Here is a 26,322-nt window from a genome sequence, read left to right on the forward strand (position 1 = left end):
AATTAAATTCCCACTCAAGATTTAATTTTTAGTAGTTTGTATTTAGAAGGGTTACATGAGGTTGATCTTTTTTCCATGATTTGTGTAGTTCCAGGTAACAGATGAATTTATTTTCTTCAATATTTATCCAGGAGGCAGTACTTTGAATTATTTAAACAGTCTATTTATTTATCTGGAATTGCTTTCAGATCTACTAACCAAGATTTTACCTTCCACTGGTAGAAGTTCTGTCAAAGACCTCAAGACAGAACTGGAAAGGGACTTATCCAGTGTTAAAGTCTTGTACCTCTGAAGAAAGATCAATATAATGTAGGGCACACTAAAAAACTTTTTCTCTAAGGAGTGTGTTTTGAGTTCAGTCCAATGGTTCAGACTTGTTCTTCATTAACAGTCAAGAGAAAAGTACATACATACATACACACTCAAAGCATTGTCACAGTCCTAACCTGCTGGTGGAGTACTAACTGAAGTGTCATCTTCATCTGTGAAAAGAAATACAAATAAAAAGGTACGTGAAGAAACTGAAAGCACAGAAGATCATCTGCTTTAAAACAACTATGTGAAAATGTAAAACCTGCAAAAGAGAGGGAAGGAAATCACAATATTCATAGGCATTCACAATGGAAGCTTCAAACTGATGAGGAAAGCTTTGCGTAATTCAGTAGCTGAAATGGTAAACCTTAATGTTTCAAGCAAGTAAAAGAAAAATGAGATGTGGACTGTGATCTGTTATTATATCATGAGTTTATATGAAAGTTGCAGAGTAATTCTGTTTGTTAGAGATGTAATCCACAGTAAATACAAAAGAAAAGCCACAATGAAATGAAGGTCAATCACATATCTAACCTGAGGAAGACGCCATTTCTCTGGTGACTGTGTCTGCAATTAAAACGCGCATCATACATGCATTTAGCATTATTAAATCAGGATATGCAAAAGTTAAAAATAGTCCCTGTATTTTAACTTTGTAATTTCTGTATTAGAATATCAATTTAAAATGCAAGGAATAAACAACTCATTTTTTTCCATATTATAGGAGAATAATTTAAAATAAGGAAAGAACTATTGCCATCACACTGGATTTTCTTTTTAAATCACTGCAAGTAATTGGTGACCCGGTATTTTAAAATTTTAATCACAAAGAGTATGTATTTACAGAAATCCAAAACCTGGAAAAACATGAAACTGTCATTAAACTGAAATAATGTAATTGTGATTATTAGAAAGCTAGAAGAAGCTAAAGCATATCTTCACCTACATCGCTTTGAATTTTAGATGTTGACTAGAAAACTCGGTTTCTGATAAAAATGAGCAAAAAGTCTTAGTGTCTTAAAAGCCTAATCATAAAGAAAAAGAAAATTACCAATGTATCCTTCAAAAAACAAGAATAAACTAGATATATTTAGGATTTAATATATATGTAAGATAACAAGTTTTTAATACAGTAACAGAAAATAATCTGAAGAACATTTCAAAATAGAGAAGAGAGTTGAACAAGAACAACCTTGGAAAAACATTCACCCTCGTATTTAAAGGTACTTTTTTGGGAGTTGGGTTTTTTCAGATTTTTCATTTGGGTTTCCATAATCAAAATTTAAATTTGAAACTATCCTTTGATTTTAACTTTAAAGTTATAATTTGTCTATATTTTCTCATGGACAAATATAGCAACTATGACAAAAGCATAGATAAAGTATAGCTGCACTTTTATAAACACTGATGATATTGATTTTTGTGGTTTTTTTAAACCATTGAAGGTTAATTGAAAGTCTGTTAATAGAATTTAAGTCCTCAACTGTAATATTTTACCCATTCCTTTTTTAATTACTCATCAAACTTCGTTTTAGAAATCTCTTGGGAGTAGGATGAGAGTTGTAAAAGGTATGCCTGCACATGAAGGATTAATGTGTTATCTTAGAAAAATTTCTTCTTATTTTTAGCAAAAAACCCCCCCAGTTCTTTTAATGGAGGAGTTCTCATGACCTGCATCATCCAATGCCATAAGCAGATGCTGAAGATGTTGATTTTCAGTGAAAGCACAATAATGACAAAGCCATGTCAGGTGTTTTAACATACTGTACTAGCAACTAAATGAATACAAGGATTCATAATTTCACTGTAAATCTTTCTCCGTATATCATGAGAGCATAAAGTGTACTTTCATCTCTTTTTGTCAATAATGTCACCATTTTGTTTGATGATGGTTCGAAGAGCCATCTGGCTGGAAAAAAAAGTTAAAATCAGCATAAAACATTTGATGTGATGCATCCTACATGATGATGTATCCTAATCATGTTATGGAAGGACCACTCTGATTTCTATTTAATCATTTAAATTAAAATAAATAAAGACTAAAAAACAATAACATATTAGTAGTTTTGCAGAGGGATTGCTGGGGTTTCTCCAGGGTAATCTATCATTTTCTAACAATATGTTAACATCAAAGACAAACAAACCAAATCAAACAATCCTTTCAGAAGTATCGAAATGAAAGCACAACTGAATGTGTTAGAAATGGAAGGAGTATGAAAACAATTAGATTGTTTTGACAAATGGGTAATTAACAATCCATCACTCCTTATATCTCAGGCTTCAAGGACAAAATGGACCAGCTGCGGGTAAACTACTATAACCAATTTGCTTTATGTGATGAATGATTGTTTATTTTGGCAAGGAATTATATTTAAAGATTAAAAAATTACCAAAAATATCAAGCCTCTCAGTAGAACTATGATCACTAATTCACTATCCTTATCTTCTGAAAGTAAACTTTTAATGGAGTATAGTTAGTAATCCATTGCATGCCTAGAGTCATACATAAGTTGATAAGATGTATTATTCTATAGAGATCTTTATTCTTTGTCTGTGGTACATTTTCACTGAAAAATAGGATATTTATGTTTTTTTCCTTGTATCTAAATGATAACATTAACTGAGGACAAGGCTGAGCTTCATTAGGAGTAGAGTCTGGTTGGACAAAAGAACTCTCCTTATCTCAGAAGTACCTAATGTAAAATTTTTTTATATTCACAGTTAGTGGAACCTCAATATTAAAATTTCTGAACTCTGACATGTAAAATGTAGAAAAATCTGACAGAAAAAATTACTGATCTGTGTATGAACTGAATAATTTTGGTTTATGATGAAATTACTGAACACAGTAAGGCTGAGAGCTTGAAATTTTGTCAACTGCAATTACCCAAATGATTTTCAAAGATTACTCAGCAGTCCCATCAAGGGGACTTGGCATTTTGAAAACAGTAAATGAAGTTCATACATATAGCAAAGGAAGTTTTAGTAGAAAGATGAATGGATAAGTGCAACTTGGAAAAATACAAGGGTGACATATGCAAACATTTTAGTAGATGGTTGGATGAAACCTGGAGAAAAGGTATCAATAAAGCATGCAGAAATTTTAGTAGCTCCCTGAATGGCTGGATGGGACCTAAAAAAAAAGGAATGAGCAAATTGATATTAAAATTCTATTATAATTCCAGCAAGTGGGAACAAAATAATAACAATATTCAATCTGTAAGACAATGCTAAAATTCAAAACAAAGGCATGAACATTTTAATTGAATGAATATAAGATAATGTAGTAAATTTGGAGGGATTTCTGCTGAGTCACTTTTTTTCTCTGAAAATAAAATGGATCCTGAATTTTTACAACATTATTTCAGTTATTTTTTAACTAGTTTATTCTGTGAAAGAAAATTTTATGTCTACTGCTCTGAGCTACTAATCTATGGTGAAATAATCACAAGACACAAAGAATTTATTGCACTCTTTGCCATTTCTTAACTTCACAGTGAATATAAAGGAACACAAATTTGTAATTTCACACAGACAGTAACCACCAAAAAGAAATAGAACAGCAAAACAGACACACAGACAGTTATACTCTTCTTACTAATGAGGTGAAGATTATGGACTATGGGATTTACATGGACTACCAAGTTTTCTTTCCTAGATGTGCATATGATTTTGGACAGACTGGAAGAATGGAACCTTTTCCCATTTTTTGAATTATGCTCACCATTAAAAAGATTTTCTTCTGGCAGACAAACATGAAGAAATCACTTTAAGAAAATATACTTTCCCTTGCTAAGTGATACCCTGCGACAAAGGAGGAGCTAATAGGAACAATTACACTATTACTAACTTTTTCCAAAAAATTACTACTGAGTGTCTGGCAATGACATCTGCATTGCTTTGCAGAGGTGACAGTTTCACTGGAGCATGGCAGAAGGTCCTCTACATACTAGTATTCAGAGTTTCACTGGAATTTTTACTGAGGCACCAGCTGCCACCATGGTCTGAAATTGGAAACACTTTCCATACTAGGATTCTAAACACTTTTTTTAGTAGTAAAATCCTCCTAACACTAAATGGTTCCTCTTAGGAGGAACATTTTTCCTCTTAGGAAATACTTGTGTCCTTCACTAATTTCAAAACAGAAACACAATAGTGCAGAAGGTAATAGAAGTATTTGATAAGTTACCTACCATGTTTTCTTTTTTATTCAGTAAAACGTAGGCTTATGAGCAGTGGGGAAAACGCCATCCATGTTCAGTTTGGAAGCAAACATTTCTCTCACGTCAAAATTAAAGCAAGCAGAACTAACTGCTGGAATAGCTTGAGGCAAAACTTTCATCTTTTTTTCCTATCATTAAGCATGCAAATTATTCCTGAATTGCGTTTCCATTACCAAGATGACAGATGTGATTACTCACACAATACTTTCTGTGTCAAAATAATTGCTCAATGCAAAGATAACTGGCAAAATAACATGCACTGAATCTTGGTTCAGCATTTTTATTTTCAAAAGGGTACTTGAACCACACACTCCCAGTGTTTATATTTTTACTTGAGCGAGAAAAATTGCCATGCATCCCTTTGCCGAGTGAATCTGCAAATATCAAGTAGGCATCCAGTCTGTCTAAAAGACAAGATTTTGTCTGAAAGAGACCAAAAGCCAGAACCTATTTTCAAGCAAGCCATTTATTGATTTGCCATGAGAAAGCATAACTGTGCCAAATGAAAAGAGAGCATTGCATCAGTTGTAAGCACATCTTGGTCTGGTTTATCCTTTTATCAGAATGAAAGGGAAAAAAAGATCATTAATTTCAAAAAAAGCTGATGGGGTGTTTGATTTCTACTTCGGCAGGGGTCTTACAAAAAACCAGGGGAATTTGGCCCAATTTCCTCAAAAAAGTCTCTTAGTAACCAGAAGAAATAACAACAGAGCTGGAGTCTAATCTTAGCAGCACAAAAATATATAGTAAAAACTGGAGCTGATTACATGCATTGCTAGTGGAACAGTTATCTATTTGTTCACAGCCAACAGCCCTCAAAGACATTTTTCAGAACTTGCAATGAGCTCAGCTGCTGGGTTCCTGCTGAGGACAGAAAGATGAATGTGTGATTTCTGTTTTCAGATGAAAAAATCTATAGGGTTTTTTGAAAAGTAAAACAGACAATATCAAGTTTCTGTGGTAGAACAGAAACAGCTTAGAATGACAGCAGGAGACCGTCCACTTTATTTAAAAGCTACCAGTGAGCACAGCATCTGAGTTTAAACAAACTTTGTAAATGGCAACATCCAGGCTTGTTTGAACGTGTCTTTCTGCTCATGCAAATTACTTGTAATTTGATCTATTGATCAAACAATCTATATAAATACTGTTGCCAAAGTGGCGGTCTGCTTGCAGAATTTTTGAAAATATTCATAAGTATTGTAATTTCCTTGTGCTGGCTAAGTCATGCACGAAAAGGATCTAGGAAGCTTCACATCACACTTCTGAAATGCAACATCAAAATTCTGAATTTAAGCTCAAGCAATTCAGCCTCAGAATGGTATTTTGGAATGCTGCCTTTACTGCCAGTTTTTAAAATATGATTTCAGACTTACCTTTACCCTTTTCATTTCCACCCTCCTGTGGTGTTGTTTGTTCTGTGTAGGAAGTACAAGTATATTTTTGAGAGGATCTTAAAGTAAAAAGAAAAACTTACACAGCATTAAAAAATGCGGTTATATTCTAGGTTCTGCTAGTTTTGACAAAACAACACTAAAGAATGATTGATATACGTATTGAAGTAATAAACAGTTGAAAACCCCTAAAACATTTTTAATTGCATTTATCAATGCAATTTCTATGTTTTGAACTAGTTATGTAAGATTGATGTTCCTGGACTCAGTGGAAGAAAAATACGAGGTTTTTTAGAAGTAACAATTTTTAGCCACTTGGTTTTGAACTTATTTGCAAAAGATTTTGAAATTAGTTACATATCACTGTTAATCTGAAAGGAATTTGATCAGACATGAGATACTGCCAAATACTAATGGTATCCAGAGCTTCATTACACGAGTCAGTTTGTCCTTAAGACAAAGTACAGAGAGAGTGTAGAGGGTTATCTTAATTCTTTATCATCATCATCATCATCATCATTATCAGCAGTCTTTCCTAGACTATTTGTATTTAGTTTTCTGAATCAGAAGAATTGCCAGCCTGTCCTCTACTCCGAGCAGGTGAATTAATTTCTTTTTGAGCTCCGATGTATGAGAAAACTTGGACTGTGCCTCCAACAAGATAAAAATTTCTACACTTTCTCTATTGCAGGATTTCTCTTCTCTTTGGTTTCCTACCTCACTCAATTTGCATACAAGGTCATGCAGAATCTTGTCAAATCCCATGAAGTGTGCTGTCTTCAAGGTATAAACGCTCAAGATTCTATTGGCTGTGAACAATGACTTTCTGTAGCAGACTTACCTGTCAGCTGCCTGATAAAACATGGGTTTGGGTGATGGTCAATGGACTAACATTGTCAAGATGGAGCTAAGATAATTTTTATTCCGTGGAGGAAACACTGGTAAAAGCCATCTGATACTGTGATTACCCTAATTTCTTGTTCACATGTGTGTAGCCATGGTAACTATGAGAATAAAACTTGAAGTTTAGAAGGCAAATCCACATTCTGAAAGTGTGACAGACTTCTGTGACAGGCAGGATGCTTCTGTCCATATTCCCTAAATTTCCAAGCTCCAGTTGTCAGGTTGTCCATCTTGCCTAGGTGTCCAAGCCTAGTCCTTTTTAATGGGACTTCTGCTACAGTAACACTTCCTTTACCCACCAGGAACTGGGATTAGGAGAATTCACTGTTCTTGGCATGTGGTAGAATGTCTACATCCCACCTGAAGACTTCGCCAGGTCTAATTATTCCAGTGCCATGGCTTGACACTGAGATCTGGAAGGAGCACTTTCAAGGGCTTCCCATTGTAAGTGTGTGCAGTTCAAGACACTGATTAGGTCCAATAAACTATTTATACATTACAGAATTTGGATTCTTGAACAATCAACTTCTCTTTGTGTGATAGCACTTGGTAATCCAAGATGACAGCATCTTGAGTCAGGCAGAAGAAAGGTAGAAGTGACTGACACTTCCAACTTGGAAATATCCCAGTTTGGTTTGTGCCTAACCACAAAGGACTGCTGACACCTTAGTTACTTTAGCAAAGAAGTAAAGGTATGAGGAAAAGAAAGGGGTTACAGAAATAATTTTGCATTTAATCCTGTGTTTTTAAGTGGAAATGAAGATGTTAATTATTTGACTATGTTAATAGATGTTTTTAATGTAATGCTTCAAAGATGCTGTACCTTTCTGTATGCAAAAAGCTGTTTCTCATCTCAGTTCTACTTGAAAGTTAGGATTGATGAAAAGCATGAATTCAAGTACAACAGGTAAGAGCCTCAGTGTGAAATTAATTACTTCAATATTAACTGTACAAATGTTACAGTTGAGTTAAATACAACCATCATTAATGAAATATCAATTAACTTTCCTTACAAATATATGCAATATGAAAGAGTTCATCACAAAAAAATAATACATGGATCATTTAAACATGAAACTCTTTGTGTCAGATGATACTACTACCTTTGTAATTTTTTAATGAAAATATGTATTGTTGAAACAAAATATCTTCAACCAGGCTCTTAAAATGCCAGTTAACGAGACTATAAGTAAATGAAGTTTAACACCAGTAGAGTGTTTGTTCTGTTTGGAATTGCTGTTTAGCTAGCTAGAGAGAGAATAAAACTCACAAAATTGTTAAATTAAACATACATAATGTATATATATCTATTAACCAATATCTGTCAATATAACTCAAGTTACTCAATGCCTCAAGGCAAAGGCTTCCCTACCTTTCCAGCTCCCACTAAACAGAATGTAGCAGCTTTTCACAGAGCTTCAGCTTTACCTGAAGCTCTAGTTCTTATGAGCGAGTTTCAGGTCACCTAATTTTGTCTTCCTGGAAGTTACTCACCCACTCCATTCTGGACAATCAGGTTCCTCAGAACAATTGCCCATACACAGACATCCAGTGACATTTTTGGTAGGTTATCCAGGAAAAGCCCACTGGATGAGCACGTATGACCCAGGATCTGCTCCAGTGGTCATAGGTGGAGCACTATTGAACTGTTTAGGAAAGATACCTAATTTTCAAATGGCTAAAACAAAGCGAAATGAATCCCGTGCTTGATTCTGTCAGCTTTACTCACAGTGTACGTTTGAGAAGAAATGAAAGAGGATACTTTGGTAATTAAATGCTGTCCAGCATCAAAGAAGACAGCCTGATTTAGCCACAGAATTTAATAGTCATCGTTTACCTGTATCCTGAAGGACAAGTGCAATATGAAGCAAACAACTAGTCTTTTGCAAAAAAATTGAGTCTGAGGGACAATAAACACAAATCATATTATGGCCATGCAGTATCTGGTCTAATGCAACTGTTGCTCATGTTACAGCTCAAATTAGTGTTTTTTACACTGACCTGGAGGTGGCGGTGCACTTTCATTTTCAGTTTCTGAAAAATGAGGAAAGAAGGCAGATATTGAGCTTCAAATAAAAGTAAATATTTTTCACACATTTGATATGCATTTGTTTGCTTTGGACATAGTTTGAGTTCATTTCATATTTTCATGCAGTTGTCATTATATTTTTGCTTTCATGTATGCAACAGATAACTTCAGTGACAAGGTCAGAGGTATAAAGCTCATGCTCTGAGAAGATAGGTCAAGGAAATTTTTCAGTATGGAGATATATAATATTCATAGAATCATAAAATTTTTTAGGTTGGAAAAGATCTTTAAAGTCATCGAGTCCAACCATTAACCCAGCACTGACAAGTCACCACTAAACCATGACCCCAAGCACCACATCTACACTTCTTTTAAATACCTCCAGGGATGCTGACTCCAATTCCTGTTCCAGTGCTTGACAACCCTTTCAGTGAAGGCATTTTTCCTAATATCCAATCTCAGCCTCTCCTGATGCAATTTGAGGCAATTTCCTCTTGTGCTATCACTTGTTACTTGGCAGAAGAGGTCAACCCCTACCTGTCTACAACTTCCTTTCAGGTACAACTTTCATGCAGTTGTAGAGAGTGATAAGGTCTCACCTTGACTGCAGGTCAGCTACCTGCATGTATTTTTATCAATTGGGCCCCAGTACCTTTCAGGACCTTTTGGCAATTACAGTTTAGGACAGTTTTGGAATATCATGGAATCCAAGTTGAATTTCAAGTTTGGGTTTGAAGTCAATTTGGCTTGAACCTATGCTTAAAGGTCTAACTTACCGCATCAATATTCTTCTGTCAGATAATACCATATGTTTAGGCAAAATTTCCACCAACTGATGTAATATCCTATATGACTTTAATGGTGAAGTGTAATTGATCCGTTAACTTAGGAGCATCATACAGAGTGAATCTCATTTTCACCAAACCATCAGATCTAGAAGTCGATGTTCAGTGCAAGCAGAAAGTAAAAAATCAGTTTATCTGCTCTGAGTAGGACCTACAGTATGTTTGGGATTTCTTTCTTTCAGTCATGGTTTTTAATCTAAATCACTTCCTGTTCAGGTGTGTGATGAAGAAACCAGACTTTTTATCCTGTTTAAATATTGTCCTTTTGGGATGACATGTATTCCCATCTAAAAGATAAGAAGAGCTGAAACTAATTTTTAAAACATTAAAGGAAGATTATTTTCAACATTTAAAAGCTTTGGGACTCTAGACTGGTTGAAACCAGCAATATTTGTTGGAACTAGTTCACTGACTTACAGTTTAACTACTTACAACAAGCGAAGATTTAAAAAGTTGAAGTCTTTTACTGTAACAGTAGATGGGTCTTACTAACCTTTGTCATGTTATGGGTATTAACATTTGGGACCCCACCTCAGGTCATATTTAGAAAATAAAGTTTCAATCTCTGTCACACAGAAATGGGGGTAAGACTATTCCTCCGCAGTCAGGTCTAAATATAACTAAAACATACTTCTCATTCTTAATAAGTCCGTTTAATATTTGAAAGGGAAGAATATTTTTAGTGCAAGTATAATTTTAAGTTAAGTGTGTGAATTTGATATGGTTTAGGAACTTCCAGTCACATACACAGATACAATAGCAAATCATTGTGGAGGTTCCAAAGAGAAACCCTCACCACAGAGAAAGAACCAGTGTTGTACATTCTGTTCACTGCACCCATCACACAGAATGTGATGGCAGAAGTACAGTAAATACCAACACACAGTGATAAAACAGTACAATATCTTAGGTTTTAGAAAAATAAGAAAAATTTTCATATGAAAATATGAAAATTACAACACAAAAAGTATGCCTTGGAACATATTCACTTTACTACCATGACATTTCTCACTACTTCCACTGAGAATAAAATAACATCTCTACAGCATGGAAGTATATTTCTTTCATGGAAAAGTAATAGCAGAAAATTACTGACTGTATAATTTTCCTTATGAAATTTAATAGGTAGAAACAGGGAGTACTCTTATGAACACTGAATTAGAAAATTCTCCCTGGCTCACCAGTAAAAACAAAAGCTCAACAAATAAAGCGCTTTCCAGACTCAGATGAAAAACTTATGAGACTTTTGAGGGACTTGCCTAGAATTTGTCTTCATTTTGAGAGGTATTTCATGGCTACACCAACACAGTAATGTTGCTCAGAAATAACACATCTTTCAAGTCCTGCCTTACCCAGCAGTAGGCACAGATATTAGTCTACAGCACAAACCAGACCTGAAACACTATTATTATAGTCTAAAATTCATCTTATACATGCAGGCAAAAAAAGGAGATATTTAAAACCTGAATACTCCCAAGGGCAACTGCCTTGAGTTGTCCCTGTTCCTAGAAGGGAGGTTGGACTAGACAATCTCCAAGGGTCTTTTCCAACCTCAGCTACTCTGTAATTCTGTGATGGGATAATGACTGAAGCCAAACCAAGAAGTCAGTGGTTTCTTTCCTAAACCATAATTCTAGGCTGTTTTCAACTATTGCTAGGAAAACCAAAGAAAGAACTGAGCTCAAGGGAGAGACCTGAAGTATAGTGTGGGAAGAAAAAGAAAGGGGACAGTTCCAGGCACTGGGTGTTACAGAGACGTGGGAGATACTTCAACATAATCTTTTGGCCATGTGCAACCCCTTTCATGGTCATGCTTGGCTTACAGCTCCATTCCTGAGGACAGCCAGGAAAAAAACCATTAATAGCACCGAGTGGTTTCCACTTCCCCAAAGAATGATAGCCCTCTCTGGCTGACCTCTGCAACAGGCTTGTCAGCCAGGAAAGGGCTCTGTACACTCAACCAGCAGCTTATGGTTGTGCTCCGTCCCTAGGAGGCATGATCACTGGAGTCCCCAGATGCCATTCCTGACAGCCTGTTGCCTAATATGGTGCTCGGTTGAGGCATTGTCAGGGGGGCTAGTGGTGGAGAAAGTGTTGCCTCCAGCACACAGTCCTCAATCCCTTTGGAGAAGAAGTGTTGTTCACTGGGTTGCAATGATGCCTCTCGAGTTATGGGGAAAAGAGGTTAATGAAGGTCCAGTTACCACTGAACTGATACCACTGTGTTCGCTGGACCTTCTATTGAGCAACTAAAGTTAACTTGTGCCTTGCAGCTTCTAAGACAACAAAGATCTCTTCTTTACAGTTTTTTGTTTGAGAAGCCTAGAATGTTGCACATCAGTGGGTTGTGTCATGCGAAACACAGACCTTGGGTTAGTCATTGGTAGTGAAACTTGTAACGCATCTGGGTCTCTGTAATTCTTCAGAAAGAACAGGAATTAACATAACAGTCCTCTTTACATGGCTACTCAGAAAGGAGAGTATATTAAGAAGTGTAGTTAGCAAAAAAAGGGAAAGCACAACTGCCACTTAGATAACATCTCCAGAAATGCTTTCATGCCTCATGCATGTCATGAGATGCATTCAGGATCCAGTTTGATATAGGATATGAGCACTAAGAGCCAAGACATTTTTATTTGTGATTTATAGTTATACATGCGCACATACACTCTTGAAAATCAGCAGGAGATGCAATTTGACCCATTACAAACAGTTTTCCATCCACATAGTAAATGTGAAACATTTACTATGTTCAGTTTTTCAGATAAAATAAGGCTTAAAATCCCTCTCTATGTATACAGATAACAAAGCTTAAAATTTCCATGTGATTATCAATGTCCTAAAGTTATGGAAATGTTTAAGAACCATGTTAAAGTGGGACCATCATTATTTAGGATTTCAATTCCATTTTAGGTCTGGTTGCAGTGACATCCGACCTGCGATAGTCACAAGAAGCTTTGGCAGGGAACTGACACACAGATGTCAGTTTGCATGTGGTGGCCAGTTTTCAAGGGCTCTGAATTCCCACTTCCACTGGCTTCTCTGACAGCACCAAGCATGGAAACTCCCTGACATCATATATATTAATTTTCACACTGAAGTGTGATCATAATGAGGCATGTTGACAGTTCTAAAACAGTCTCCAGGTCCTACCCTACTACTGTGCTGGATGCAAAGCATCTTGGAGACTTGCAGTTCAGACCATTCAAGAACTACAGCTTATCAACAAGCATACTGGGAGTGAGGTCTGCCTGGATAACCCTTCTCATCTTGCAACGCCCTACTCATGACCAGGTTCGTTTTGGGTAGGTTTAGGAACTTCCAGTAGTTTTGGAAAATGAGTAGTGAGTTGTTTTTTTGATGTTTTTTTCCTTAGGTAAAGGAAATGACCTTGAGCATGAAGTCAGGGCTTGCAGAAAGCCCAAAGATAGCGTTTCACCATCACTGGCCTGGGGCACTCATAGGAAGGAGGAGAAAAGTCTCCTCCACTAATTACTCCCTGCAGTTATATACATATGTGTATAAGATCACTTACAACCCAGTGAAGAATAGCCAAGAGATTCAGAATCTCACCCAGTCTGACCAAAGGACTTATCCCCCATTTACCTGAAAAGGAAACCAGGACTATGACTGCACCATCATGGATACAGGTATGATATCTGTCTGTGTTAACAGCAGCATATGAAAGATGCTACTTTCATATGTCAAAGAGCATGAAGACAGTCACTTAGTGCTTTTTGTCACAAAGACCTGTCAGCGTCAACTTGTGTCAAATTTAAGTATGTGGATTAAGCTTGTGGACATAGCCTCGAGGGATCAGACAAATATAACTATTACGTAGGCATTCCTAAAGTGCTGACTCTGCTAGTCGGACAAAAATAGACAAAATGCTAGTTTGGGCAGAGAGCATGGCTCACCCCAGCCCTTGTGCAGTTGTTGTGTGTAAGGATTGTCTCCTATGCCTGGCCACTGTAAGACACAAGAAATCTTGTTGTGGTACATGGCTTTCTCCTGGGGTAGATACTCCACTGAAATAGGTGGGCAGGGAAGGACCAAGGATGTGGAAGGGTTACTTGGCAGACCTCATGTATAGATCATCAGCAGACAAATTCAGTAAGGATTTTTCCTTTCATTCCTTATACTCCCTGGAAAAAAAAAAAAAAAGTGCTCTGAAGAAGAGAAATGGCTCAAAATGATTTGACTATTTTTTGTGGGTCACTTCACCCAGATCAATATGGAGTTAGAGTGGCTTCAGTGATGTGATTAAAAACCAAAGCCTCATCTTTCAGAAGATGGGAACTTGCTTAATAAACTATCAAGATTACCACTGCATGATGAGTATTTCATTGGGGAAAAATACAGTTAGCATTCAGATAAAATGAGATGGAAAACAGAGGTCTTGGTTCAAAGTAATTTGTAATCATCATTCTACAAAACCTAAGCATGGTCATGAAGGCAGGGGCTGCCCGGTGGCTCATGAGCCTCTATTGCTCACTGAGAAATAATCTGATTTGTGGGCAACTTCTGCAGATAGCTCCCAGACTGAGTGGAAGCAAGAAACTACAGTACCAGCTGAAATCATTACCTGTTTTTATAAATGTCCATAGACATTTTCCATGTCACTCTTAAAAGATGCACAGCTACAGAAACTGTTCTAAACAGATTTCATTCCTAAGTCCTGAGATCAAAAGTTGTTCTAAAGGACTGAAATAAATAAGCTCTGCTGCTTTAGTGGCTAGCCAAATGACTATTACTGTTGTCAACAGTGTGATAGAGCCAGACTGATAAATTCATTAATGTATTTCTAGTTTCTGTTTCCTCTTGTACTGATGGAGTAGACAGATAAGACTGCCTGTTTTGACTCATGACTCTTTATGGTTAAAGATTAAAACAGCAACCTTAGGTTAAATACTGTCTTTTATTGTGGCAAAGTGAACAAAGCAGCATGTTCACTGAAGTTGAAATTATTTTATATTCCAACAACTAAAAGCGTCACAGTCTGGTGATGCATCTCTAGGTAAGGACTAGAGAAGAAATCCTAACGAATTTCAGTTTGTAGAAAAAAACACCAAGAAAACACAAACAATCTAAATATAATACTTAGTCCTAATTAGGAAAATAACATAATCTCACCAATAGTAGTCCTATTTCAGGAATAATATGAATACTTTAAATTATAAATGATTTTATGGGCCACAGGAGTCAATCAAACCATCATATGCTAAAACATTCCCTGACTTAAGGACTGAAAAACTGAATAAACAATTGGAACAAAAGTCTGGTAATAGTGAATTCTGCAGAATGGACTAGACACCAAAGAAATAGTTTACAAATCCACTCAAATGTAGTTGGTCACTCCAGATTTTGTCGTCATTGTCATCCATAATTATGGAAATGCATAAAGCAACCATTGCTTGTTTAGTGTGTTGTCCTTGCTGTTCCCATTTTTCTAAAATGGTGCTATTAAATCAAATCTGTCTATATGTAAGCCTCCACATCTTTTTCATTTCTTATGAGAACTTGTCTTTCATACAGGAATTAATCTCTAAAGAACACTGTAACCATGACCTTGAACAAAAGTAATTTAATAAAATGTATGTTTATACGTCTATATTCTTCTAAGTTTCCTCCCTTGCAGACTTGAAGTTTCATGTGTACTGTAACTGGGATCTAGAAGGCTGCCAAGCATCGACAGTATTTAAAATAGATAGAGAAAGCTAAAGTTGGTGGCTTCACTCTGGTTATCAAGTTCCCATAAATTCTTAAACTCATTTTTAACCTGCTCAGTCCACAAGGCACCAGCATGCAGTAATTAAACTCCATTTCTATTTCCATGCTATCTCCCTTGTCTTACTTTATACCACAGAAAATAATACATAAAAGTTAGTTCCTGAGTACTTTAGTACCTAAGAGACAAAAGAGTATCATACTGGTATCTCGCACTTCACAGACATAGCAGTAGACTACAATTTGAGTGCCAAACTTCATCAAAATGTTTATGCTAAATCTTTTTCTATTGATCTTTTCACAATTGCAGTTTTCTAATTCATTCCATTGTTAAAAACAGACAAACAATAAACACTTGTGGATTTTTTTAACTTCCAGAACAGTAATTTTGTGATGCTCTCTATCCACAAATTCTTGTAGGCAAAGTTTTGCTGGTTAACCGTCTATATAAGAGAAGAATTTTGCTGAAATGTGTTATAGCATTTACCAGCGTGACTTGTGCTCATAAGGTAATTCAGTTTGCCATCATTATTGCACCTTTATGGGAAGACTTTTGTCAGCACAGCTGCACTTGCAGAGCCTAAATCTATTTATGGTGATATCAATTTATCTCTTATTCCACATCTTGATGTGTTCACTTTTATTTCCATGTTTGGAAATAAAAACATTTTATTTTGAAATATCACTGCAAAACTTGCTATTAAATGTTGCTGAAAAAATTCTTAGTAGGCATTTTCCTCTTAAAATTTACATAGTGAAAACTGTGGAAATTCCATCCAGAGTCAGCTTCTTACTACAGATGATAGAAAGTCTCAATTTTTCCTGTATTATGGTACCATCTCAGTTTATATGCCACCAATTTAGTGTAAGTCTGAAATGATTTATGACCCCTGCCATTCTGTGTTCCTCACCTAGCTGTTCACGGCCACCCAGGACATTCTTAAATATTGCTTCATGTTATGCACTACATGGTTCTGGTGCCATTTAAAGAGGGGAAGGAGAAAAATGGCTGTGTCTATATTGCCAACGAGATGGGTGCTCATGTCTAAAGGACAGAAGCAGTGCTACTGTTTTAAACCAACAATAAAACAGTCCTGAAATACCTGATCTGAACCTCATAGATTTCCCCATACAGTGTCATACTCGAAAGCCCCTGCTCTTAACCTGAGCAGTCAGCACAGCTTACTGCCATCGGTGGGGGCTGCAGGTGTGATGGAAGCTCTGCAGAATCGCTCCCACTGTGCTATAGCTCAACTGGGAGCATTGACTCCGCCTTTTTTATACATAAGAAGGTCTCCCCAGTGAGGTCAGGGAAGAGGATCCCATCGGGCACCCGCGGCCGATGCTCTGTGTTGTTGTCGCTCCCGCCCCGCGGGGCCGCTGCTGGGTAGCAATGACACCGCCCGTGCTGCGGGGCCCTCGAGTGATGTCCAGAGGGCAGGGAGGTCTCAGACTCCTGTCTAGGGGGAAAAATGAATGGTCTGGCTCATAGGTGGAAAATCAGAGTGTTAGTATCTGCAGGGACAAGAGGCAGATGATCACAGAGAGCCAGGTTTTGTTAGTTCTGACACTCCAGAACTGAACTGTGTAAACACAAAAGGCAGGAGCTCGGCATGCTTCAGATTTCTTTAGTTTTTAATGTGTTAAACTGCCCCTAACATAACATGGTTCCTTTTTGGCAGTAGGTGCTAATGAGAAATCAAGTTTTCAAAATTACTCCTAGCACAGCCAAGTGCAATCCTGCTTTTAAATGACCCAAATCTAAGTAATCTTTATTATGTATTTACTAAAATCAATTAATCCACTCATCAGAATAGTTTGGTCCCGTGTTAAAAAGTATGAAAAAATACAGTCTTTATTCTCAGTTTTCTATCCAGCTTGCTATAGTTTGTTAACAATTTTTCTCAGGAAGAGAAATTTTTTCATTTAGCTCAAGAGATTCCTGAGAGAAAACTAAAAGCAGAAGACAGCATAGTGTGATATCAGAGATAGCAATGCACTGACTGATGGTAGCTTCCTTTCTGAAAGATGCAAAATGTAATAAAGTGGACCCCATTGTTGGATAAAACACTTCATAAACCATGGAACTGCTACTCAGGAATGACAGTAATTTATTCCTCAAATGTTCAATGTGTTTTAAATGACAGTTGCTTTCTAATTATAGAATAAAAGTCAGTAATAAAATTGAAAGGTCGTTTATTTCCAGAGATGAGTACTTAACCAGTAATGAACTTCCTTTCAGATTGTCCAGATAATTTCCAAACCAGCTCAGAAAACCAGCTTTACTAGTTAGAAAAATATCTTCACTCTTGCTCAACCCAAATTGTGATAGAGTTGTTTTGCTGAGCTCTCCTGAAATATGTCACTCTATGTCAAGGAAATTGTATTATTTAATGAAAATCTCATTATGGAGCAGATGCTCTGCATAACTGGAGCGAGTTCCACAAAGAGTTAAGTCTCCTGCCATTCAGTGCATTCAGGTTAGTCCTGAGAGCCATGTGATTATCTGCAGATAGTGGGAAATCATTCCACTTAGAGAGATTGACTCTTAAGGAAAATGATGACACCAGCATAATGCCATGGTGGTGTGCATTCATGAAATCTAACTTATTTCAGCCGGACATAAGGAAACATTTGAGATGTGCTGATAGGATTTATTTTAACCAAATTTCAGAATAAAGCATTTCAGCAATTTAAAATTAATCCTACTCGTATTCCTATTCCATGGTTTCTGAAATGTCAATTTTCTTTGAAGATCAGGGCAAAATTAAACATGCACATGTTGGGATTTCGGAAGGATTGAATTTATCAGCTTGTTATCAGCTCTTTGTCAGAGTAATATATGCTACAGCTAGGTCTAAACATTGTCATGACCCTATCCAAATACCAAATAAGAAAAACATTTGCTTCAAGTCTATTTGACAGTGGGTGACAGATAATCTGATACTCTGTGATCTTTTCAAGAAGGAAGAGCCTTCTCAGACTTCCTCCAGATAAGAGCACTCTTCTGTCATCTGCACTTCAGTCCTCTCAAGAGACAATGTCTTACAGAATGGGATTGTAACAGGAGCAGGGACTCGGGGCTGTCAGGTGCCTAGGTGGTTAGGGATCATTTCGAATAGTTAATCACTAATAATCCATTACTTATGTCACCCTGAATTTTTTACCCATCAGACTTGTGGAAAACAACTCACTTAAGATGAAAAAGAGGGTAGTAACATCCACTTTTTAGTTTACCAAGAATAAAATCAAATTTATGGGCTGTGAAATTCGGAGGCTAAGTACATTCTAAGCAAAATGGATTTGGAATAGAGTTTGGAGAAAATTAAAAAAACCCAAACATAACTCACAATATGGGAAAACGTATCAGAGTTGTAGTATTGCTGATAGTAAACACTAACAACCAGCAATTGCCCTAAAACTCAGAAACTCACTGCTTTATTAGGATTTCTATGTACTGACTTATTGAGTTCTCTCTTTTTGTGAGCTTGTTTGCACATAAATATTTATTGTCGCTCAGATTCCTGGGACTCCTCACTGTATTGAAAATTATCAGGAATATCAGGAATTTCTATTTGTTTCCTCACCTATACTGAAAACTTCTACTTATTTAATAATTTTTTATTTAATTATTTTCCTTTGATTCTTGTAGGGCACATTACCTAGAGAAGCTAAAGAAAAATCTCTGTATCTCACAGCATTTTCTATTATTGGAATCGACAATGCAATTAAAATATGTCCTACTGAGGTAAATAAGATCTTTATTTTTGCCAGTGGGTTCTAATTTCTTCCATTTTCTTTAACATTTGTTCAAAGAAATCAAGAGAGTATTTAGGAGTATTTTGCACAAGTAGAAAGAAAGAACTCCTTCTATAGGTGAAAAATTTAAGAGATCTACAGTGCCGGAGACCTATGGCACTAAGCAAACCTTTGGTGGGTCCTGCAGCTGTAGTTATGTACAGGAAAGTCATGTATGTCCCTTTGTGGGTGTTCAGCATACAAAATTCCATACACCCCTCTGTGTTAATACTGTTAGTGTTTTCGATCTCTCTATCTCGTTCTGCATCAATCAAGATAACTGTGAGAATTATAAGGCTTCACTTTAAAAAAAATCAAATCACTTAGCTTTGCCTTTAGAGAGTAAGCACACAGCAGGATGTTTGTAGACAGACTGTGGGGGTCTATACATATCAGTAAGTGATATGTATAAAAGAAAGCTCTTACAAAGCATGACAGCAAAGTGCATTTAAGATGTTATTATGAATTGCAGTCACAGCTCATTGCATATGGTTTCTCTCTTGGTAAGAGAGAAAACTTTATTGCAAAACATGGAAATACAAAACAAGGGCAAAGAAAAAAGGGGCACAGGACAGAGGTCAGATTTCCCCTTTAAAAATAGGGCTAAGGAAAGCTTAGATGAAAGATTAGTAAGGCTGGAGGGAATGCCATGGAAAAAATGTCATCAGGCATCTGACCCTCTGTGCCTTCACTAAAGTCTGCATCTGTGGAGGAGTGGCAGCCACAGTCTCCACTGGAATTAGGCTCTTCTTTTGGGTCTAAAATAAGGTTTTTGGCCTAGATACTGTGTTCTTATAAAGACACAAGACACCAAATGTGCTACAGGGTGTGCACATGTATCTCTGTCTACGTGAGTATCACAGGATGAGACAAAGAAGCTATTGGGCCATGAATTACTCCATCTGCATGGCATTTCTCGTGTGGTTGTTCCCGGATATCTCAAGCCACAGATATTCCCCACATCACCAGGGATAAGTGGTTTGTGTAACTTTTGTTAGGAATAATGCTTTAGTGGTATTGAAAATGAATGAAGCTTTTGGAAAAGGATGGAAATGCAACGTGTACATCGAGGTGTGCAAATGGTTTGAAATGTTTCATTTCAGTTCAGAAAACTATGAGAAGCGCTACCACACACGCACAATCAGCTCAGACTGATAAGAGGAAGTATTTCTTCTTTCTAGAATTCTTGTAACTGGTGCTAAGTGCCACAATTTGTGCTTTTTTTCCCATTTGAAAAGGTCTTGTGGCAGATAGCTATGAAAATAAACATAAAAATATCCAAAGGTTGGAATTCAACAACTGTTCAACAACTATGTCTTACTGCTTTTTCTAGTCCACGAGCATACTGGATTAGGTGACTGTCAAGGAGTAAGGTCTGTCTGATCAGCTGAGCCAATAAACTTTTCATTGGGGTCTCCTTCATGTTTAGCTGCGTTTGTATTCAGTTTAATTTCATCGCAATGTCAGGGCTTTGAGAGAAGAGGGAAGAGATAAAAGAAAATCCGGAATAGGCTTTTGGACTGGATTTGCAGGCAGTCTGAGCAAAGCATGACTCCCCCTCAAGAAAAAATTACTTGTTTGTGCATTGCTTTTGCTCAACCACTACTTATTCTATTGCATCCAGTTGGTTCAATATGGGCAGCAAATGTCTCTAAAATTAATGTCTATGCATTAGAGCCAAGATCTTTAAACTGGGGTTGGCTTCAAACTACTCTGCATGTATGACCAAAATTAGGAAGTTATTCTGAGCCTGCAAAGACATGATGAGTGTATTTTAATACAGATCTGTCTCAGAAAGCATAATGCTACTACTGAACAATTCTTTCAGACACTCACTGAAACCACCATTTGATCCTACAGGGAATTAAATTAGAACAGAACTTTTTGTAATAATCACCTGATCAAAATAACTTGCTGGAGCCATCACATATAAGGACAACCACCCTAAGAAGTAGATCACATGCTATTTTCAATTAGTAATAGGGCCAGGGAGGGCAAATTATGTAAGAACTATTTCCTAACCTCCAGGGAAGGGAAAGCAATTACTATCTCAAACACATTCTGTTGCTGCAGGACTCCTTGATGCAGTGTCTGCATACTTTTGGGAACACGGAGATGGTACATAGGGCAGAGGGGGCAGCTCTAAACTGTGGAGTGAGTCATCCAACCATGCTCCCAGGTCCTGGCACTGCACATCCTTGCTCTGCATAGAAAACACATGCAGTGACCAACCTGCAAGTTATCATATTTGTGAGGGTCTTTGCTGAAACAAACAACTTTACTCTGAGGCAGACTGTGAAGCAAATTTTAAGGTGGTGGATTTTTTATTTTAATTTTTGAAGTTTTCTGAGACTGCACCCTATTTGACTTTCTGTTCAGCAAGCCTTCAACATTATTCTAGGTCTAATATCTGAAACTAACCTCCATCTATCACTGAGAGAGAGCAGGGTGTGCAATATCCCAGTATTATGACATCTAACGCCACCATTACTAACTGCAGCAGAGGCTACAGGTTATTTTGTCACTTAGAACTGAAAGTACACACAAAGACACTTGATCAACCAGTAGAGAGGAAAGGGGGTGTTACTGATCTTCAGAAGTGGTTGTTCTAAGCCATGTGGAGGTTAGACACCTTTCATCACTTACCCTAGGTCCCACTGGCTCCTCTGTAGGCAGGCTGTTAGCAATACAGGCACAGGGAACAGGTGAGGGAAGTCAGAGAAAAACCACTTTGTTTTGTGAGTGTTGCATTTTTTAGGGTCTGAGAGTTATCTGAGAAGAAATCTATCCTCATAGTTATTGAACCCAGAGGAACTTTCTGTCCCTACAGCATCTCAGGAAGCAGTAAAGATTGATTGGTACTTCTCCCAACACATGCTTGCTAGAATGGCTTCCCAGGACATAAAATCCTGTTGAACACAGAACTCTCTTCTCTGAGATGCTTCATCCTGACCGAGCATCTGCTAATTCAGTGAGCTCTAGGAGCTAAAACCACACCTAGCAAGTTAGAGAGAGCAAATTCCAGAAATAGGAATTCATGGAAATTCCTAAATCTACATGTTTTTGTTGAACATTTCATAGAACATTCAGAAACACTGTATTATGTAACATAAAAAGTACTCATAGGTGCAAAGATCACTGATGTACCCAGTTATTCATCCAACAGCATAAAGCTGTTGGAGGAAGTGAGAACAAGCTTGAATAAAAAGGAAGTAGATAAATTAATACTAATTTGAATAGGAATTCAACTTTCTGTTTCTTCTCATTGATGCAAAGTAGAAATTTAATTTTGCATTGATTTAAATGCTCAACCACGGAATACAATATATTGACTCCTTCTTATAAAAATATAACAAGTAAAAGCATCAAATTCTCCCAAATAACAAAAAAATGGCAGTAGAATCTTTTTATTATTGTTATTTTATTTTATCAATGCACAAAGCAGATTACAGATTACAGAAGGGTGCACTCTGCTCAGAGAATCTGGGCCTAATGTACTTCCTTATTTATTGAGGAAGAGCATCTGAATATGAAAATAATGGTGGAACCTAACTCTCTCCTTGTCTTCTTGTAAAACTACCCGTTGCAGAAAATTCTTTAACAGCAACTGAACAAATTGTAGAGGATAGCTCTGCAGTATTATTGTTACAGTACTCAGAAAAAGGGAGGCATATGAATGTGTCTGTATTTTGAACTGAGTCCAAGCTGCCATTATAATCAATGGAATTAGATAGCTGCTTATGGTTCAGTTCATTTTCTTCATCAGAACTGATCAATGACACTCAGATCCTGTAGCGTAGCCTTCTGTTTTCTAGCTGCTACCTCGTGGTGTTGCAGGCCTCCTACAGGTCCTGAGTCATATCTGCCAGCCCATGATGAGTATTCTGTGAATCCCAGGGCATCTTATATGGTAGGGCACCTAAGTTTAGGCATTTACCGGCTGGTCAGCTGAGTAGCAGCAGACTGGGAACCTCTGACTTTAATGAGCTGCTGTCCCTGACTCCACTGGGAGTGGGTACACCAAGTTCACTTGCACATACTTCCATTTGGGTATCTGATTCCTAACTCAGAGATCTTCTGTCACAGTATAAAGAAAATAGGTCGATTTCTGGGGCTGCAAAATTACCAAAATTTTCAGTGATCTAAACCAGACTTTCATGTTGGACCACTCCTCCCTTCCCTAACTCTTAGAACACCAACAACTCTGCAAAGCAAAAGAATAAAATCTCACAGTGTCATAAAGTGAATGATGACGGAATGATGGAAAAATAGCTTCAATTGTATGTTCCCTAGCAAAAGTGAAAAAGAGAAACCTTTGCATCTATCTTGTGTTTGAAGTCTTCAGAAATAGCACTTCAGTGACTGAGAGCAGAAAGAGAGGGCTGGATTGTAAGAGAGGGTGGGAAGAGAAGTGAGTGTTTCTCAGTCACGCATCTCCTCAGACTCTACTGACAAAACTGCTTGCTGTGGGTATGAGAAATCTCTAATTACCACTAAAGTTCACAATACTCTCCTTTTGCCTTTTCCTTTATTTTACAGAGTTTTACATTGAGTTCAAAGTCACATTAGCATCTAAATGAGAACCTTTTTTTTTTTGTTTCACTCCAGAATAATTATTACATTAGGACTTCCAGCTTAGTTGAATCTCTGCATTTCCATGAGTGATGAGTCTAGTATTTGTTCCTATCCCAAGGGAAATTTCCACAGGCAATTTATTTTCAAACTTGATTTGCTCTTCCCTTTCAAGGAACACTCTGGATGTCTGCTGATGAAACTTGAAATATGTTCTACAACTTATTTCCAAGGACCATTGATGTGTGGGGCAGCTACTAATGTTTTGACAACTGAGGTCTCGCCAGATGTCTCTGCTATTGTTTTGTTATGAGACCATTTTGTTTGGTAGATCCTTGAAACTAATATGAAAAAACTCTTCCAGTTTTTCGTGGAACAGAGGAGGACTGTAGCATGGTTTGTTTTTTTAGAGCTCTCGCAAAGTGATATATTTAGGAGGTATGAGGGGAAAGAACTGGGCAGGCCTTTATTTATCTTACCAACAGGTGCAGTACAGGGAGGCACAAAGGCAGCACTTGCTAATTTCAGTTTTGCTAAGTACAAAGCACCCTCTGATTTGCTGAAAGACCATTCCTTTCTTTCCTCCTAAAATCAATGATCTTTTTATTTTAGAGTGATAATATTAAATATTTTTCCTGTGCATAGATGGACTGTTTTTTACACAGTATTGACAAGCTTTTCAAGTAAGAACAACATTAAGTAAGACAGGTCAATCTTGCATTATCCTCCTACATGAATATTAAAATAAAGTCAACACACTGAATAAGAAAAAAAATCAGTGTAGTGCCCTCGATTTACACCATAATGAAACAAAACAAACCATAAAAGCTTAAAAATAAATCAAGGGGATTTTTCTTTGCCAGTGTAGGGGGGTTTTAATCAAATTAATTTGATTGAAAAAGTAGTCTGAATCTAATCAACAATGGGAGCGGAAGGTCAAAGAGTGAATCTGAGGTGCTCTGGTATCTTAGAAGGAAGTGTGGGAGCAACACTTAGAAGTTAGCAATGGGAGGGCAAAGGCAGTCTAAGAACAACTCAGTTCCCAGCGTGCAACACGATCTGTGCAGGAGGACGCTGCTCCGTGGGGCTCAGGACGGGAGCACAGCCCACCCTCACAGATCTAGTTACAACAGTTAGGCGTAAGTTTGCTTTCCATTTGTGGAGGGATTTTAATTTATTAGCTAGAGGTGATGAACAGAAACTTTCTAAAGAATTGAGAGGGAAAATAATTTAAGGGGTTGGGGTTTCATCCTTCCCTCGTCCACCAAAACTCATTTACCTGTGACTTGGATACGGTGCTTGGAAATTATATATATGAGCTTGACTTGGAGTGTGATTTGGCTCTGGGACTGAAGGAAGTTAGAAATAATGGGACTGCATTTTACAGTCAGTGCTGCAGAGGGGCAATGATGATGGCAGAAGGTGGATGTCTGTATGTTTTTCTTTTCCCTCACTATACAACAAAGAGAGCAGCAGCTGCACTACCCAGTGTGGTGGCGTCTGAAATGATTATGCAGGTCCAGTCTCCTGCATAGAAAGCATTAAACAATTTTATAAAATCTTCACTTGCTGGATTCTTGAATTTTCGGGAAAACTTTGCATCAGCAGTGTTAATTTTGACACAAGTCAACTCTGTATAGTGAAACTGAATTCCCGTTCAACTTCTTTTTCACCTCTGAAAAATTACCTAACCCTGAAAATATAATATTAAAAGGAATCTGACTTCAATTAGCTCTTAACCAATCCTTATGCTTAGATTCAATACCTACTGGAATGATGCTCTATGCGTCTACCTGTACGATTTATATGACTAGGCGATTTGTTTGACAGTGTCTATTATTTTGATACACCAGACTTTGGCATGGCTTAAAATATTTTAAATATAATTCAAATTTGGTGATAGAAAAAAAAAATCACACAACAAACAAAATCAGTCATGTTTTAAACCCAACATAAATGAAAGTTTTTTCTACAGGGCATCTTCAGAGAGGACAATGTTACCATATCTCCAAAGCAGTCTCAATTGGTGTGTCTCTTTACCTCCTTTCACAAATTTACTCATGTTTTAGAGTTTGTTCTTCTAACAGACAATATATGCACGTAATTTTCTTCACAAGTTTTACATGTATCCTGTTTATAGATTGAATAAAGTTTTACTAAAACTCAGTCTAAAGAAGATAAACTGACTTTTAATTTTGATTCCTTCCCAGCATATGGATGCTCCAGGCCAGTACTCAAGCAGAGCTTGCAAAACCTTACAAAATAAAGTTGGCAGACAGTCAATGAATGCTTTGGCTCAAAATTTGGAATGGTCACTTAACTCATGGCCATGAGTTATTTCCTAGATTGGGAAGAATAAATAAGGCAAATTTACAGAGCTGCCTACTGGAGATGGACTTGCACCTGTCACTGTGGGATGATGCCTACAAATAGTTTGAAAAGGTTGCTCTTGAGAGACTTGGCACGTTTACAAAAGCATATCCAAATGCCATGGCCTGTGACAGCTTAAGAGGGCACCT

At 37.1% G+C, this 26,322-nt stretch overlaps 1 protein-coding gene across 2 annotated transcripts in view; it reads right to left on the reverse strand.

Annotated features, from left to right (window-relative positions):
- MYBPC1 (myosin binding protein C, slow type) overlaps window positions 1-26,322 on the reverse strand; it is a 75,455-nt gene that overhangs the window by 44,573 nt on the left and 4,560 nt on the right. Inside the window, exons 2-4 of one of the 2 annotated variants that reach the window (XM_027881144.1) lie at window positions 8,834-8,866; window positions 5,912-5,953; window positions 447-482 (exon numbers count right to left, since the gene is read on the reverse strand). In XM_027881144.1, coding sequence (XP_027736945.1) covers window positions 447-482; window positions 5,912-5,953; window positions 8,834-8,866 — 111 coding nt within the window. The remainder of the gene's footprint in view (window positions 1-446; window positions 483-5,911; window positions 5,954-8,833; window positions 8,867-26,322) is intronic. The other variant, XM_027881143.1, reaches the window with a different exon arrangement.

The sequence above is a fragment of the Empidonax traillii genome, unplaced genomic scaffold, assembly GCF_003031625.1.
Source record: "Empidonax traillii isolate 1590-97213 ecotype Southwest subspecies unplaced genomic scaffold, ASM303162v1 scaffold84:size2688230, whole genome shotgun sequence".
Classification (NCBI taxonomy): Eukaryota; Metazoa; Chordata; class Aves; order Passeriformes; family Tyrannidae; genus Empidonax; species Empidonax traillii.